Source organism: Pituophis catenifer, unplaced genomic scaffold (assembly GCF_029215685.1).
Source record: "Pituophis catenifer annectens isolate HBS135680 unplaced genomic scaffold, rPitCat1.0.hap2 SCAF_4, whole genome shotgun sequence".
Lineage (NCBI taxonomy): Eukaryota > Metazoa > Chordata > Lepidosauria > Squamata > Colubridae > Pituophis > Pituophis catenifer.
In genome coordinates, this window is record NW_027256884.1 from 40,118,286 (window position 1) to 40,135,251 (window position 16,966).

The following is a 16,966-nucleotide window of genomic DNA, read 5'->3' on the forward strand; positions in this document are numbered from 1 at the left end:
AAACCATGTATAAGTTATACCTTCTTCTCTCAGTATATCTAAAGATTTCAAGTACATTACCCCCCTTTCCATAATAAGAAGCTCTTTATAGGTAATCACCTCCTGTTTTTGTTCTATACTTATATTTTCTATTGCATGTCTAGGATTTGCCCATAAAGGTATCTTATAATTTAACTTATATTGATATTTTTTCCAAACCCTTAACAAAGCATTTCTTAATATATGAACCTTAAATACTTTATCCACTTTTTTGTCATATAACAAATAGGCATGCCATCCATATAACAAATCATAACCTTCTAAATTCAAAATTCTCCCCTCAGTTAAATTAAACCAATCACTGATTTGTGATAAAACCGCTGCTTCATAATATAATCTTAAATTAGGCATTTTAAGACCCCCTCTTTCACGTGTATCTTGTATAATTTTCATTTTTATTCTGGGTTTTTTCCCAGCCCAAATAAAAGTATTAACACCTTTCTGCCATTCTCTCAGATTTTCATCTTTCTTAAGCACAGGTATCATTTGGAACAGAAATAAAAATCTAGGTAAAACATTCATTTTAATTGCTGCAATTCTTCCCAATAAAGACAACTGTAATTTTTTCCAATTTTCCATATCCTTCTGTACCTTCTGCCAAAGTACCTCATAATTGTTTTTGTATAATTTTGTATTTGAAGCTGCTATGTATACCCCTAGATATTTAACCTTTTTAACTATTTCAAAATCTGTTAATCTTGCTAATTTGTCTCTTTCAAATGTAGTCATATTTTTAACTATCATCTTTGTCTTATGTGAATTAACTTTAAATCCTGATACTTTCCCATATTGATTAATTATATCCAATATATATGGAGCCGACTCTATAGGTTGAGATAAGGTAATAACCAAATCATCTGCAAAGGCTCTTAATCTGTAATCTTGTTGTCTAATTACAATACCCTTCAATTTTTGTGAATCACGTATCTTATTCAGTAATACCTCCAAAGTCAAAATAAATAATAGTGGGGACAGAGGACACCCCTGTCTTGTTCCTTTCTCAATTTTAAAAGCCTCTGTTAAACCTCCATTAACTATGATTTGTGCTGATTGCTGTTGGTATATCGCTCTAATTGATTGTGTAAAATATTCCCCAAAGTGCATTTTCTCTATTATTTTAAACAAAAATTGCCAGTTCAAACGATCAAATGCCTTCTCTGCATCCAAGAATATAAACGCTGCAGGGACTTGATTATGTTTTTCCAAATATTCCAATAAGTTTACAATTTGTCTAACATTATATCTCATTTGTCTACCTTTTATAAACCCAGATTGATCATTGTGAATTATTTGTTGCATAACTGGCATTAGTCTATTAGCTAATATTTTAGCAAAAATCTTATAGTCAGTATTCAGAAGTGAAATTGGCCTATAATTCTCCGGCTTAATGGAATTTCGGTCCTCCTTTGGAATTAGTGAAACAAAGGCTGTTTTCCAAGAAGGTGGTACTCCTCCTCCTAATTGTATTTTATTAAATAAAATTTTTAATGGTTCTAACATTTCGGATTGTAAATGTTTATAATAAACAGCTGTTAGTCCATCTGTTCCCGGAGCCTTACCTATTTTTAATTATTTAATTGCTCCAACAATTTCCTCAGAAGTTATAGGTTGATTCAATCTATCTCTCTGTTCCAACGTTAATTCAGGAATCTCCATCTTTAGATATCTATCAATATCAACATCTTGAATTGCTTCTTTAGCATATAATTTTGTATAAAACTCCAAAAAAGCCTTTTTTATTAAATTCTGTTGATAAATCTCTTTACCTCTAAATTCTATTTTGTCTATAATACGTGATTTCTGTTTTTTCCTCATCGTGTAAGCCAACCATCTCCCAGGTTTATTAGCATTACAAAACGTATTATGTCTGGCATATTGTATGCTAGTTGCGACTTGCCCCGCCATTAACATATTAAATTGCTCTCTTAAAATATTAATCATATCTTTTGCCTTTTTATCTCCCGGATTAATTATAAGCAATTGTTCCTTCTTTTTAATTTCCTCCTCTATCTCTTTCCGTCTATTTTGTTGTTTTAATCTATATTTATTATTCAAAAAAATTAATGTTCCTCTCATATAAGCCTTACACGCATCCCATACCATCTCCATCGAAGTTCCTTTGTTCATATTATTAATAAAAAATTCTTTCATTTGTTTTTTAAGCTCACACAAATTGTCTTCATATCTGAATAAATTCTCATTTAGCCTCCAAGACCTCCATTCCCCTCTCTCCTGCTCTAGTTCCACCCAAACCGGGCTATGATCAGTTAAAGTTCTTGGACATATCTTCGTACTCTTCACCCTAGAAAAAAGATCGTTTGTAGTTAATATAAAATCAATCCTTGAAAAAGATTGGTGCCTATCTGAGAAAAAAGTAAAATCGCTCTCCAATACGTTCCTTTCTCTCCAAATGTCTCTAAGCTCCATATCCTCCAAAATATCAAAAAAAGATTTAGGCAACTTAGCACGCATTGAGATCTTGGAAAGACTTTTCTTATCTTTCTGGGTATCTAATACCCCATTCCAATCACCCATTAAAAATAAGGATCTATAATCCCATTGTAGTATTTTAGTATGTAAAAGTTTGTAAAATTTATCTTGTTGTTGATTAGGTGCATATACCCCAATTACAAGCAGCTTCCCACTCTGTGTTGTTAATTCAACTGCAATATATCTACCTTGAGTATCAGCCTCAATTAAATTGGCCACTAAGCCTCTTTTAACATATATTACTAGGCCGTTTTTCTTTTCTGGTGCTGATGCCACAAAGTGTGTACCTAATTTCGAATTTATCAAGTACTTTTGATCTGAAGATTTAATATGCGTTTCTTGCAAACAAATAACATCGTTCTGAAATTGCTTCAAATAATGAAATATTTTCTTTCTTTTTTGTGGAGAATTTAAACCGTTAACATTCCAAGATAGACATTTATTTGCCATCTCTGGGCGTTCCAAGCTTCGAGAGCATCAGCTGAACCTCCTACGCCATTTTAGACTTCGGCCTAGCTCCTCCCACTGCTTGCGTTTTTTGGGCTTGTTGAGTTGAATCTTGAGGCTGTTGTGCCATATGTTGTTTATAAGTAGCCCCCAAGGGCCGCAAGTTTAACATCCCTGATTTAGGATGGTTGCAGCATCTCGCAGTCACATGATTGCAATTTGTGATCTTCCCAGCTAACTTCCAACAAACAAAGTCAGTTGGGGAAGCCAGATTCACTTAATGACCATGTGATTTGCTTACTCATGGTGATTTGCTTGACAACCATGGTAAAATGGTTGTGAAATCAAGCCTGATTGTGTGATGACTCACCACTGAGGGACTGAAATTCCAGTCCCAATTGTAGTAACTCGAGAACTACTTATAATAGCAAGTGAAAAACTAACACTATGATGTCTGCAAAGAACATCTCTTATCTAAAAAGCAGAGAAATATTGTGGAGTCTTTAGTGCTTTCTGAGCTTGGTTGTTTGCTTATGGACATTTCATTACCTGACTAGGTAACATCATCAGTACACACTGATGCAATTTGCAAACAAACCATCAAGTTCAGAGAACACTAAGAATTCCACAGTTCAACCCTCAGCTGCATATATTCACTTCTATTGGAAATACATTTAAGGTGATGTGATTGTGGTGGTTTAGAGAACTGATGAAATACTGGAGTGTCTGTTATTTTTGAAATATATCATTCATTATCATTTTAGAATGAAACCTAATCAAACTCCTCTCTACAGATATGAGAGAAAGTGATGTGAAGGTAAAGGAAAACCAGAAGCTAGATGCTTTGCATTTAAAGCGATGCCTCCTTGCAGCTTACTGCAAATTGATCATCTGTAATGTTGTTGAGATAACAGCTGCTGCTGAAATCTATAAGCATTATATGAAGGTAATGGCATATTCCCCTTGATGTCTTCCAAGCATTATAAAATTAACCTCTGATTTTTTGGTAAATACTTGAATGTTATTCCATTGATGCAGGGTCACAATATAAACAGATGGCTACAGATTTTATGAGAGACCAATTTATGATAACTGGATAAATGTTTACTTTATCCATGAACTTTTTTGTTGTTTCACTCTGAAACAAATCTGCATGGAAAGAAATCTTGCTATTTCTGATATGGTTTATATGTATTGCAACCATATCTGTGAAGTAACACATGCATACTGTATTTTGGAAAACCTTTGGCATATTAAAGCCTAGAAATCTATTGTTTTTAATTGGAAAGCATGTTTCTTATATCCAGTATGAATGCTTGAAAAGGGAAACATATGTTTTTGTACAATGGGGGGGGGGGCAAAAGGAATAAGTGCAACCAGACTGTGGAATCGGCGGGTGCAGGCATCCCCATTTGCACGAGCAGCGGGCAAGCACGTGCACACATGCTCCATTTGTGTGAGTGGTGGGCGCATGTGCATGTCACTCGCACAAATGGAGCTGTGCGTACGTGCTTGCTGGCTGTGTATGCAGAACCATCCCCTCTCCCCCCTCCCCTGCTGGAAAGGTTGGGGAACTCTGAAGTAAATCATGCAAATTATATAACTGTGTCCTTTGTGTGGTGATAGCACCGGTTCATGACTTCATCATAACTTCTATGGAAAACTTGTAGATCTGCAGTACAACAGAATTGAGTGCAATATTTTTTTAATCTTTATGTGATTATCCAAACATTGTCAGCTTTTTCTTGTTTACTCTTCTGTGGGTTTTGTGTTGCTTTAAATATGTTTCTAAGCATGTTTTATTGAAATGTATTCTATTAAAATTAATTGAATCTGATTTTGAATTAAAGAAATTAGCTACTTCACAAATAGAATAAAGTTACGTGCAAAGTAATCTAAGGTTGGAAGGCTGTAAATCAGGAGTAGACAATTATATGCCTACCTTCTGTATGTTTTGAACTATAACTTCTAGCTCCCTAGCTGTTTTTAAGGTTTGAAGAAAATTAAAATCCAACACATCTGGGTGCAAAATGTTGGTTATCCAAACTGTAGCCATGAATTTGGATGTTGCTGTGTACTTTTATCTAGTCATAGGGAAGATTGTGCTACAAATATTAATAGTATCCAGAACATTACATGCCTGAAACATTGCCTCAAATGTGAGACAGCTGTTCTGGGCATATCGGAAATGTTCCAACACTGTTCAGACCAAATGTTCTCAACAAGCAACAACCCAGTTTTGAGTTCAAAACACCTGTTTTGAAACAGCTACTTCAAATTCAGAAAGGTCAAACACTCCTGCTACGCTGGGCACAATTTGTTTTGAGTATTTCAGTTTTGAAACATTTTATGTGCCTCTAATATTGCCTATTTATAGCTATCAATTAAATAGTATCCTTTTTTATTAAAGGCTTCTGATTTCTGAGGGTTTTTTGACATTGTACCTTGATCTAAAAAGCTATGTTCCTCTTTTCCATTTGACAGGTGTATAATGATTTTGGAGATATAATTAAAGAGACTTTGAGCCGGACAAGGAACAACAACAAAATTCAAAGTGCAAGAACATTGATCCTCTGCTTACAGCAGGTGAGAATATTCCTCTGGACAGCTATGCTTTCTGTGAGAACAGTTCAGGAACATTGCTTTGGTAATGAACCTTAGAAAATATGTTGCAGTTAGATCATGACGGTCTACAAAGAAAAGAGCTTCAGTAGCAGAATGTAGCCTGATTCAGGGTAGCTAACTGCAATCTTTTTTTATTAAAAGGGTTTTTAAAAAAAAAAAAAAAAAACGAAGATGACTTCTTGCCCTGCACTCATTATAGCTACCAGATCATCGAAGTCTGCTCCATGCACTTCTGGATCCCACTCTTTTAATCACTTGATTCAGAGATTATCAAATCTTGTAGTCATGATATTTTAAAATATTGTTGAAAAGTCCTGGTAAGAGTTAGAGAGGACTGATGAAGAATCCTTGGAATGGAAGAATGGAGATATATGGGATTGCAGAGGGTTGAGATTCTTCTGATTTTATAGAACTCAAGGAAGTGGTTAGAACTTTCTGGTTTGAAGCAATTACTTCACGTCCTTACTGGCTCCTTAGGGCAGCCAGATTGAATGTAAATGGCTGTATCTGGTGGATTGTCAAGATTTCTCAGAGGAAGCAGGCCACCTTTCTTGACAGAGATTGTAATGCATCCTCTCAACTATACATCCAGCCATTTTTCACATGTTGTACCAGATTATATATCTCAGTCTTCCATTTGACTGAGATAACTGATTGGCACATAAATATAGTAAGTATATAGAGCAGAATTCACAGAAAAAAGGAAAATGTGTATGTATGACAACTATTGGACCATAGTGTCTTATTTTGCTATTTCATATCACAAATAAAAATTAAACAAACAAAATAAATGAAAAAATGCTCTTTCAACAAAAACTCAATTGGGCAAATATATTTTGAGAGAAAAGGTGATAGCTGACTGTCTCTTTAAAGATCTAGTGAGAGAAGATTATGATCTCACAGGCTACAAAACCATTGAGATAACTGCTAGCAACATGCTTTCCAAGCAAGCTGCACTGAAGGTATTGCTTTAGTGTACATAGTTATCCTACTTAACTGCTCAGAACGAGCTGTGTGAAGCTAATATCCATGGCAGCCTCCAGGCTTCAGAACATCCCTCTTCAGATGGCTGATATATGACCTCACTGGATTTCACACATGTTATCAAAATGAACTTAAGAAGATTCATAAGCTATCGCTTGAAACGTGAGATAAGGGGGGGTCAGCATTCAGTAAGTTGTAAGTTCTGCTCACATAGTCAGGAGCCTGTGTTTACATATTGCAAGGACAGCTGGTCCAGTTTAGATTGAACTTGAAATAGTGCAGATTAAAATGTGATAAACCATCTAACCAATCTGCATGGGAAAACGGAATTTGCCTTCTCTTTTATATTGGGATATATAGTGGATTAATATATAGTTGTATTGCTACCTTCTAATTTGGCACTTTTTAATTAACACAACACGATACAATAAAATATTTATATAAAACATAAAAATATAATAAACCAATAGAAAAGTCTTCCTTATTTGCTTTAATTTGTGTCTCCAAAAATCTTCCTGGTATAAGTTTTTGAATTAAATATAAAAATAGTTTAGTCTTTTGTATGCCTGATCTCTATTGGAAAGAAATTCCATTATTGTGGGACAGTTCAGGAATTATCTCTGCACATTAGCTTTTCAATATAGGAATAGATTAATGTTTAGGCTTACATGCAGGCCTAATTTTTTTAGGCCTACCTGGTAGTTTTCATATGTTGGTCTAAGTCCATAATGAAATTTACCTATATTGGCAATGTCATTTCCTTACAGCATAGATTTTTCATTATGTGTTTATGAACACATGATTGAACACAGATGGTCCTTGTTCAGTGACCATTTGAACTTAAAACAGTGGTGTAGTACTTATGACTAGTTGTTGAAATTTCAGCCACTTCAGAGCCTCTGCAATCACAAGATTACAACCCAGATGCTTGGCAACTGGCACACATTTCTAACCGTTGCAGTGTCCCATGATCACATGATTACAATTTGTGACCTTCCCTGCTGGTTTCCCACAAGTAAAGTCAATGGAGAAGTTGTCAGGAAGTCAGAAATCTTCGATCACATACATCTAACAGATTAAAACAATAAAGGGATATATCAGAATGAATGCATCAAATGAGCAGTAACTGTTTTAGACAAGTATTTAATTAAAGTATTTATTATATATGTAAATAATAAAATGAACTATATCTAAATAGTACACCTAGGAAGATAATTTGTAGTGAAAAAGTGGCTGCAAGAATACCTAATTATTTTTCAATGTTTCATCCCATTTTGGGCATATATTTGCATGTGAAAGATTGTTTTGGAACTCCAGATTTAATTTGCTACAAATTCCACTTCCAAAGCAAAATTTAGAAGAGAACAATTTTATCAACTACATTTTATTTATATACGCTATTCTGTCCTCTACTTTTTAAGGGCATGAACTAAAATTTAAATCTGCAGTAATGTATGCTGTAATGCAATACAGTAAATAAAAACAGAACTTCGTCAAGATTAAAAGAAAAATATACTGGTTTTTAAATGAACAATTAAGTACTTATCAAGAAGTCTTTGTAATCAGAAGCACATAACTTGAGACAAATAATTGCTCTTTCTGGTACTTATGAGAGTGTATTTTGTGCTCATTACAAAAATCAGAACCCTTGTTTGAAATGGGAACAATTTTTTTCCAGCACATATTTTAATGTCTTTGCATGCTAATGATATCTTGTTCTCTTGTTCTCTTCCCTAAACTTCCTGCTCTTGACTCTCATCTGTGCCATTCACATTCTTGTTCAGCTTGATGGGATTCTTAAAATATATAATTGGATTATTGTATAAATTAATGTATGCTTGCATCCTGAGCAAGGAATCTGTTGGTTCTATGCCAGATATGTCTTCTTGGGGATTGTTTTATTGCCTATAAACTTTAAACCAATGTCTGTGATCTGCAGCTGTTTCAGAAGCATGTTGAAAGCCAAGGTGATGGCAGCAATAGCAGCAATAACTTGGATTCCTCCACCACCTCCTTCAACAACATTAAAGAGCTTGCCCGGCGCTTTTCTTTGACATTTGGCTGGGACCAGGTGAAAAGTCGAGAATTAGTAGCTATGATACACAAGTATGTGCCAATTACATGTTGTCCCTTAGTCTTCTGTTTGAAGGATGTCCGTGTTGTAAATATCCTTTCTGTTTCCATTTCTTCCTTACTCCTGTTGAAAGGGAAGGTATTGAATTCGCCTTCCAAGGGGCAGCTGGAATGGAAGGGAAGTGCCTACCTCCTAACTTAAATTTTCTCATCATCCTCAGTGAATTCTCCAATAAGCTTCTAAAGCCTGATAAAAGACTTGTGTAAGTGTTATTTTTTATTTTAGTTCCTCTGAGAAAACAAGTTGAGTATTACAGGAGCCAATATATAAAGAAGTTAGTGGGGATTGACTGAACACAGTCATAGGAAGGTGCACAGAAAAAGCATAAAATATGAGACTATTCGACAGTTTTGCCCCTGAAATGCTGGTGCACTTACATGACATTCTATATTTAAAATTTTCTGAAAGTTCAACAATTTAAAAATACCTACATTATTTAACTTTAGAAATCCAGGCATTGTCAAGAATGATGCATTTGCTGTTGCACTATGTGTTTTGTTTAGTGGTCTAGCTAGTTTGGTCACTGGGCTAGAAAGCATAAAATCGTGAGTTTAAGTCCTGCCTTAGCCATGAAAGCTATGTGGGTGTCTTTGGGCCAGTCACTCGCCATCAGCCCAATCCACACACAAGGTTGTTATGGTGAGGAAAATAGATGTTTGATATGTTTGTTTGATATGTTTGTTGCCTTGAGTTATTTCTAAAAAAATAATAAAGGCAAGATATAAATAATAAATTAACACATGTGCCCAAATAAAAGGTATAGCTGTGTTTTACCTTTTATTTGATTTTAGCTTTTTTTTAAAGTGTTCAGGTTATATACATTTGTGTTTACACTGAACAGATGAGTTTTCCATTATTTTAGGCTGACCTTTTGGTAACTCTGACAATGATAGATCAATGGAGATGAACATGTTTCAATAATGCCTGTATATTTATATGTATTTATGCATGCAGAAGAGCAGGTGTTGATGAGCAAGTCATGAAAAATGATTCTGTATTTAATGTCTAGGTTAGAATACATAATTAAGCAATTGAATATAATTTGGAACCAGCCACAATAGAGTAAGTTTTCTTATTAATTTATATAACACTTTGTTTAAAAAGCGCATAATGTTTACAGGGAAAAAAAGACCACACACATTAAAAACAGTGCTATTAAAATTCAGGACAGTTAAATGTCTATGGAGATTCTCAATCATCCAGGTCATGGTTGTCCCAAAGGTGCTTTTCCAAAAGGCAACTGGATTTTCTTGGTTTTTTTCCTTGAAAACGTTTTGCCTCTCATCCAAGAAGCTTCTTTAGTGCTGACTGAAAGTTCCTGGGATGAGAAGCAAGGTTGGAGATTTCAAAGAACCTGGAGCATCGGGGATTTACCAATGATCTTGTTGGAAGAAATGTCCATCTGGGTTCAGTTCCAAGTGGGAAGAAAGACACTGGAAACGTGGAGACTGCTTGGAAAGATGGTTTAATGGTGGACAGGACCACATGGTTTGAGGTCCTGGGCAAAAGAGCACATAGGTGAGAGAGGGAGAGAGTTTTATTCCCTCTGTTGGGCTTTGAATTTGCTTCTTGTTCCTGTGGCAAGAAATGTATCCTGATTGGTTGTCAGACTCCCATGGGGCCATGCAGGGTAACTTTGTAGGTTGTCTTGAGTCCCAGGCTTCGTTGAATCTTGCTGGGTGATGTAATCTTCTCAGTTGTCATGTGGTGAGATAGTGGTAGAGGGCTACTCCTATTCTGTCCTGAGGGTGAAGGTCTTTTGTGTTGTAGATAAACTGGCCCAGCCTTTCTGCGGCTATTAGCAAAGGTGGGGGCTGCTTTCCAAGAGCATGTTTCTCCTTTTCTCATCCAGGGAGGTATAATATTTTGCCTTTTTAATATTTCCTATAATATTTCATTCTAACTTCCTACAAGCCCCCCTTTAATGCTAGGGCAAATAATTTTTGCCAATTATTTCACCCTCAGCACAAATCCAGGGAAGTGTCAGAGTATATTTAATACTCATAGTCAATTTGAAGCATCATTAAGGCAAACTTTTTCCCTTTTCATTGTGTTTTGGAGGGGCGGGACTGCAGGTCTTAAGGCAGTTCAGGCAGGCATTGGGGGGTGGGTACAATTACAGAGGCAGCAGAAGAGTATCCCAAATGAGGAGCTTTCAGCCATGAAGGTCTAGCAACCAGGACAAAAGTTCTGAAAAGGAATTTACAGTCTCCAATTTTCCATGCCAATTATTTTCAGAGGTTTGATGTCACTTTCTGTGAGCTTCCAGTCAGGTTTCAAGCAAGCACAAGTCCCAAAATTCTTCACAGACATGGTTTTCCTTTAAATTACAGGCTGCCCATTTCCAAGGGATGGTTACTAAACCTGCCCTAGCTCTTACTTTTGTGAGGCCAAATTGAGGTTAGCCATTGTGCAATCCAGGCTATTTACTATTTTAAAAATTACACTCAATGAGGCCTGGGACTCCTACTCATGAGACCACCAGTGCTACATATCCTGCTTTACTGGGCAGCTGGGCAGCTGGGCAGCATCATTTGTGAATCACAATCAGGGCTTGGGTTTTGGAGATCTCTTTTCTGCTATCTTCAAGTGAGAGAATTGCCTGAGTGGGATGCCCCTCCCCCATGGAATTAACAGGGAGATATGACTGCTTGGGTCTTAGTGCCATAGAATAAAACAAAACAAAACAAAACAAAACAAAAAACCCCAGCAAGCTAGGAGCAATTTTGTGTGGAGGTAGGTGAAGGGGATAACCTCGGTCTAATTCTGAATGGTGTGTCTCTATGTGTGTGCTTGTGTATGCAGCTACTTCTAAAATACAGGCAATACAGACATTCTGAACAAATTTCCCTCCCACCAGATAGAAATCTAAGGTGTTCAGAACTTGCTGTGTCAACCACTCCAAATGCCATCCCTTCATGAATCCATTTAACTGATCAGTTACAATTATGAATGAAGGAAAGAAAGCAAACCTTACAATGAATTTCCACCCTCCCCCATAATCTTTCCAGCTGTCTTCTGGGGATTGAAAAAAGTCTTTTAGTCTTTTACTTGTCCAGGTCAGGGTCCTTTCTTTCATGTCTGCTGGGTGTCATTAGGCTTGGCTTGGTGGTAAGTTTGGTGAGTCAGGCTTGGGAAGGTCTGCTCCACTCTGTTTGCTGTGATGACTTTCTAGTGGAGGGCTGGATCCAAACCAGTGGTGGAATTCAAATTTTTTTACTACCGGTTCTGTGGGCGTGGCTTGGTGGGCATGGTGTGGCTTGATGGGCATGGCAGGGGAAAGATACTGCAAAATCTCCATTCCCACCCCACTCTGGGGCCAGCCAGAGTTGATATTTGCTGGTTCTCTGAATTACTCAAGATTTCTGCTACCGGTTCTCCAGAACCTGTCAGAATCTGCTGAATTTCACCCCTGACCCAAACCCAATGTCCTGGCTCAAATGAATGGAAGGTCTCCTCTGGAGGCAGCATCTGGGTCAGCGTTATCTGCTTCCACATGTTGCAGAGTTGTCTGTGCAAGCCTGAAAGACATGAGAACAGGGCCCCTCCCCCCTTTGTGGGTGAGGAAAGGCATTGTAAGAAAATAAGAGATGGAGAGATAGAGTGGGGGTGGGTAGATAGCTTGCAGGCAGGGTTTGAGGAAGGAAAAAAAAAATCTACTGCAGTTATTAAACAGATAGACCAGTTATAACAAATCACAGACGAGAAAAAAACTGGATTCACATGCTTCAGAAAAAGGATGGACAGATAAAAACCATACTGTAAATTAATTTAAAACATTCCCTCATAAAGCTGGGCTTTTCTTAAAAGTACAGAGAGAAAATAAAACTGAACTCAGTGTTCTTCACCCTGCCTAGCTGGCCAGACTAAACTGGGTGAAAGCTTTCAGTGCTTTTAATTTTTTTTTTTTTTTTGGTAGCAATTTAAAATTTTTGTCTTTTGGATTGGAGACATTTTACAGTTACAATTACCTTGAGGGCACACAAAATCTTTGACACACACACACACACACACACACACACACAGAGAGAGAGAGAGAGAGAGAGAGAGAGAGAGCCCCCTACGCAGACGAGTATGGGCACCTCCTAACATAGCCGTCAGTTTTCAGACCCTCGGAGGTCTGGGAGGACCTGCTTTTCCTAAGCAGTTGAGTATGGGCACCTCCTAACATAGGGCTTTGCTCAGTGACTTCCCAGCTGGTTACCCTCTTTCATTCACTTTTCCATTCCATTTTCACACACTCTCTCCTTTCCCTAACAGAAGGTCCTGTGCTCTGGCCTGACCCCTATACTTTCCAGGCTCTCTTGGTAGAACACACAGAGGAAGCAAGATCCAACTATTTATTTTATTTTATTTTTATGTTAATTTGATTTATATGCCGCCCTTCTCCGAAGACTCAGGGCGGCTTACAATGTGCTCAGCAATAGCCTTCATCCTTTTGTATATTTATACAAAGTCAGCTTATTGCCCCCACAAACTGGGTCCTCATTTCACCTACCTTAGAAAGGATGGAAGGCTGAGTCAACCTTGAGCCTTGGCGAGATTCGAACCCTGCAGTAATTGCAGGCAGCTGGTCTTAAGCAGCTTAATAACAGGGTGCCTTAAACCCTTGTATTACCAAGGCTCTCCCAACTATGATTGGGAGAAGGGCCCTCTTACTCTCACATAACAGGCATAGACATATATCCCATGCTTTTCTGGGCTTTAAAAGTTAAAATTTAAAGATACTCACCTTCTTTCCAAGCAGCCTTTGAGCTCAAAACTCAAAACCCCTTTGAAACCTTTGTTTCAAATGGCCAATGTCCAGGAAAACTCACCCACGGACTCAATGGGTCTGCTGCTGGCAAGGGAGGCTTACCTGGGTCAGGTCTATTGGTCAGGGCAGCTTGGAGTCCCATCTGGGTTGCCAAATTGTTGGAAGAAATGTCCATCTGGGTTCAGTTCCAAGTGGGAAGAAAGACACTGGAAACATGGAGGCTGCTTGGAAGATGATTTAATGGTGGACAGGACCAGATGGTTTAAGGTCCTGGACAAAAAGAGAACGAGTGAGAGAGGAAGAGAGTTTTATACCCTCTGTTGGGCTTTGAACTTGCTTCCTGTTCTTATGGCAAGAAATGTATCCTGATTGGTTGTCAGACTCCCATGGGGCCATGCAGGGTAACTTTGTAGGTTGTCTTGAGTCCCAGGCTTGGTTGAATTTTCTCAGTTGTCATGTGGTGAGAGGGGTAGGGGCTAGTCCTATTCTGTCCTGAGGGTGAAGGTTTTTTGTGTTGTAGATAAGCTGGGCCAGCCTTTCTGCGGTTATTAGAAAAGGTGGGGGTTGCTTTCCAAGAGCATGTTTTCTTTTCTCATCCAGGGAGGTATAATATTCTGCCTTTTTAATATTTCCTAGAATATTTCATTCTTTTAGGAGAGGGGTGGGTGCTAACTTCCTACAATCTGTTGTCACATTTTGGATGAGAAGCAATGTTGGAGGTTGTCAAATTTTAAGTCTAATTTATATGTAATATGAGTATTTGCATCTTTTCTTAAAGAATGTTAATTAAAATAGGGAAAAAGTAACTTAATGGTTTTTTTCCCCAATCTTCACATTCAGATATAGTTATTTGCTAAGATATGTACCCGAAACAGCACTTTGTAAAGAAGATACTTGGTACTCAGTGGCTTGGTACAGAACTTCTTTGTTGGCTAGTGATGATGATGAGAATTCTGCTATCAGCAGCTTACAAGAGTGGCCATCTGTTAGCATTACTAGGACATCTTCTTTTAAAAGGAAATTATCTGAAGGTATGACATTTCCAAAATATGTATAAAAAGCTTACATTTGGATCATAGGATTGATGACATGTCAACATTTCTGATATACCACTTCAAGTAGGATGATTTTAGGCCTCAGTAATACCTGTATCTTTCTACTTCAATGTTCAGTGAGATACATGGCTGAAGTATGCTAAAGTATGAATGATGAAATTATCTGTTTCAGGATCTTGGTCTAAAATGAGTCACATAGACAGAGCAAATAGGACTTCTGAGACTCATCATCCATCTTGCCTGTCTTCCTTGGGACTGAGAAACAGGAAGAGGCTAAAATCTCATGATAGTTATCACCAAGAATATTCTCTCCCATTGGGTTCTGCAACCCCAAAGAGAAAACATAGGTAAGAATTGTTGGATTAACTCTGATAAACAGGATATGTCATCAAATCTAGTTCATTACATACAGTAGAAGTTGCAGTGTTTTCTTTCTTCGAAATATATCTAAATTTCTGTAGTGACCTGAGATCAGTCTGACTGCAATTTAAACATTATTTGATACTGGGGGTTAATTGAAACAATATCTACAGGTCACAGTCCCAAACATTATTTAATATTTGTATAATTCCATCATGGTTTTCAAATTTATGACAATTTTTTAAACATTATTTTTAAACAATGCTTCCTGCCTTTTCTGCTGAATAGAAAGCCATTTTTGAAAGTTACAAAGCAGGTGTGATATAGAAAATTCTTCCATTCAAAAAAGTTCTATTTAGAAACATCTAAATACACTAGGTTTCTTTAATTATTTTAAAAGAAGTGAAGCATATGGACAGAAAAAATATGACATTTAAATGGAGTCTTTGTTGAAGAACATTGTCATGTTCTAAATCAGATTATTGATCCATTTCCTTCAGCGTTGTTTAGGACATCAACAGCTTTCGAGTTTCAGACAGAAATGATCTTTTCTTGAAAAAGAAACACAACGCTAGGGGTGAAATTTGTGTCTTACATTAAACTATTATTTAATTGATTCCTAAATTATTATGATTAAATATTGTCAGAATTATTATTGTAAAAATTAACAAGAACCAAGCAAATAATTTCACTTGGAAGACAAGAAACAATTTTCCCCTCCCTCTCATTTTAGTACCCAGGCTCCAATCAAGGAAGAGGATTTGGGAGAGGCTCCCCTTGAAGAAGCCGATATTGATGTTGTTGGCACTGAGCAGGTTAAGAAAGATTCTAACATAGTTTTAAAATATTTTTTTCTTTCACTAATAGAAAGAATACATCAATTAATCCTTTGAAATAATTTGCTTTAGTAATACTTTTGTTTTATGTAAGTTCATTTCTGTGATCCCTGTAATAGAATCTTGCCAGATATTAGCACGTGTAAAGTGTATAAAGGCTTTGAATTACCTGGATTTAACAGTTTCCTATTATCTTAATCCCACCCGCTCTGACATTGGAACAATAGAAGTGGGGAAAAATGACCACAGTTGATATATCCCATCATACTTCTGTCCTAGCTGAGCATGGCTTGGGTTTGGTGCTTTTCCTGTGGCAGAGCATACTTGTTTTCTTTTTTACAGACTAATATGTTCCCTTGGAAATTTTCATAACAAAAAAGTAAAAGGGAATTTTTTTTAGTGAGAGTAAAATGGACTGAATCTAGGGAATTTTAGTCAAAAGAAAATGTAGATTAAATATGCCATTTGGACCTCATGTAATCTAGTGAGTGCAGATTAAATAATAATTAAAATTGTTTTATAAAATAGGAGAGGTATATATATTCCAGGACAGTATCCTATCTACAAGGGATGATAGTAACTGTAAGAGGCTATGAAGAAACATAATTTAATAAATTTGTCTTTTAAAATACTATCTTTGTCACTAATTGTCTTATTTTTATATTGTTTAGGATACCTAAGAGGAAGATTGCTGGAAATGCCTCTACTTTTTATGTAAATAAATAAATAAATAAAAAGCCAACCAGAAAGGCAGAATGGGTTTTGAACTATTTTTGCGAGAATTATTCGGATGCCTGATCGGTAGAACTCAACATGGACTGATAAATTTATATAAAATGGAAGCTTCTTCAGCTAGTATTTTCTATAGTTTCTGATGTTACCAGCTCACACACAATTTTTGTAAGCACACTCGACTTTCTATCCAAGATGTAGTTCTAGACGGTAGACTATCAAGAAGCTGAAGCTCAGTATTCTATGGCAAAATGGAAAAGAAGAAACTTTAAATAAGGCAGACAATCTGTTTTCAAGAGAGAAAGCCAGAAGATTGAAAGGAAGAGCAAAATTATAGAAATTAATGTAAATCAGAAAAAATACACAAACTTTGCTTCTTGTGTGCTGCCTTAGATATCACAACAAAATGTTCACTCATGTTTATCACATTTTTTTTTAAAAAGGCATTTCATTTCACATTTTTATATTCAGCTGTTTGTAAAATAAACTGAGTGATCTGTTCTGTCTA

At 36.6% G+C, this 16,966-nt stretch overlaps 1 protein-coding gene across 4 annotated transcripts in view; it reads left to right on the plus strand.

Annotated features, from left to right (window-relative positions):
- LOC139316594 (cohesin subunit SA-2-like) overlaps window positions 1-16,966 on the plus strand; it is a 65,733-nt gene extending 48,767 nt beyond the window's left edge. For 3 of the 4 annotated variants that reach the window (XM_070943403.1, XM_070943404.1, XM_070943405.1), the window contains 8 exons: window positions 3,771-3,922; window positions 5,461-5,562; window positions 8,525-8,691; window positions 8,793-8,921; window positions 14,316-14,506; window positions 14,703-14,877; window positions 15,624-15,705; window positions 16,398-16,966. In XM_070943403.1, coding sequence (XP_070799504.1) covers window positions 3,771-3,922; window positions 5,461-5,562; window positions 8,525-8,691; window positions 8,793-8,921; window positions 14,316-14,506; window positions 14,703-14,877; window positions 15,624-15,705; window positions 16,398-16,406 — 1,007 coding nt within the window. In that variant the 3' untranslated portion in view covers window positions 16,407-16,966. Of the gene's footprint in view, window positions 1-3,770; window positions 3,923-5,460; window positions 5,563-8,524; window positions 8,692-8,792; window positions 8,922-14,315; window positions 14,507-14,702; window positions 14,878-15,623; window positions 15,706-16,397 lie in introns of those variants that run through there. The other variant, XM_070943406.1, reaches the window with a different exon arrangement.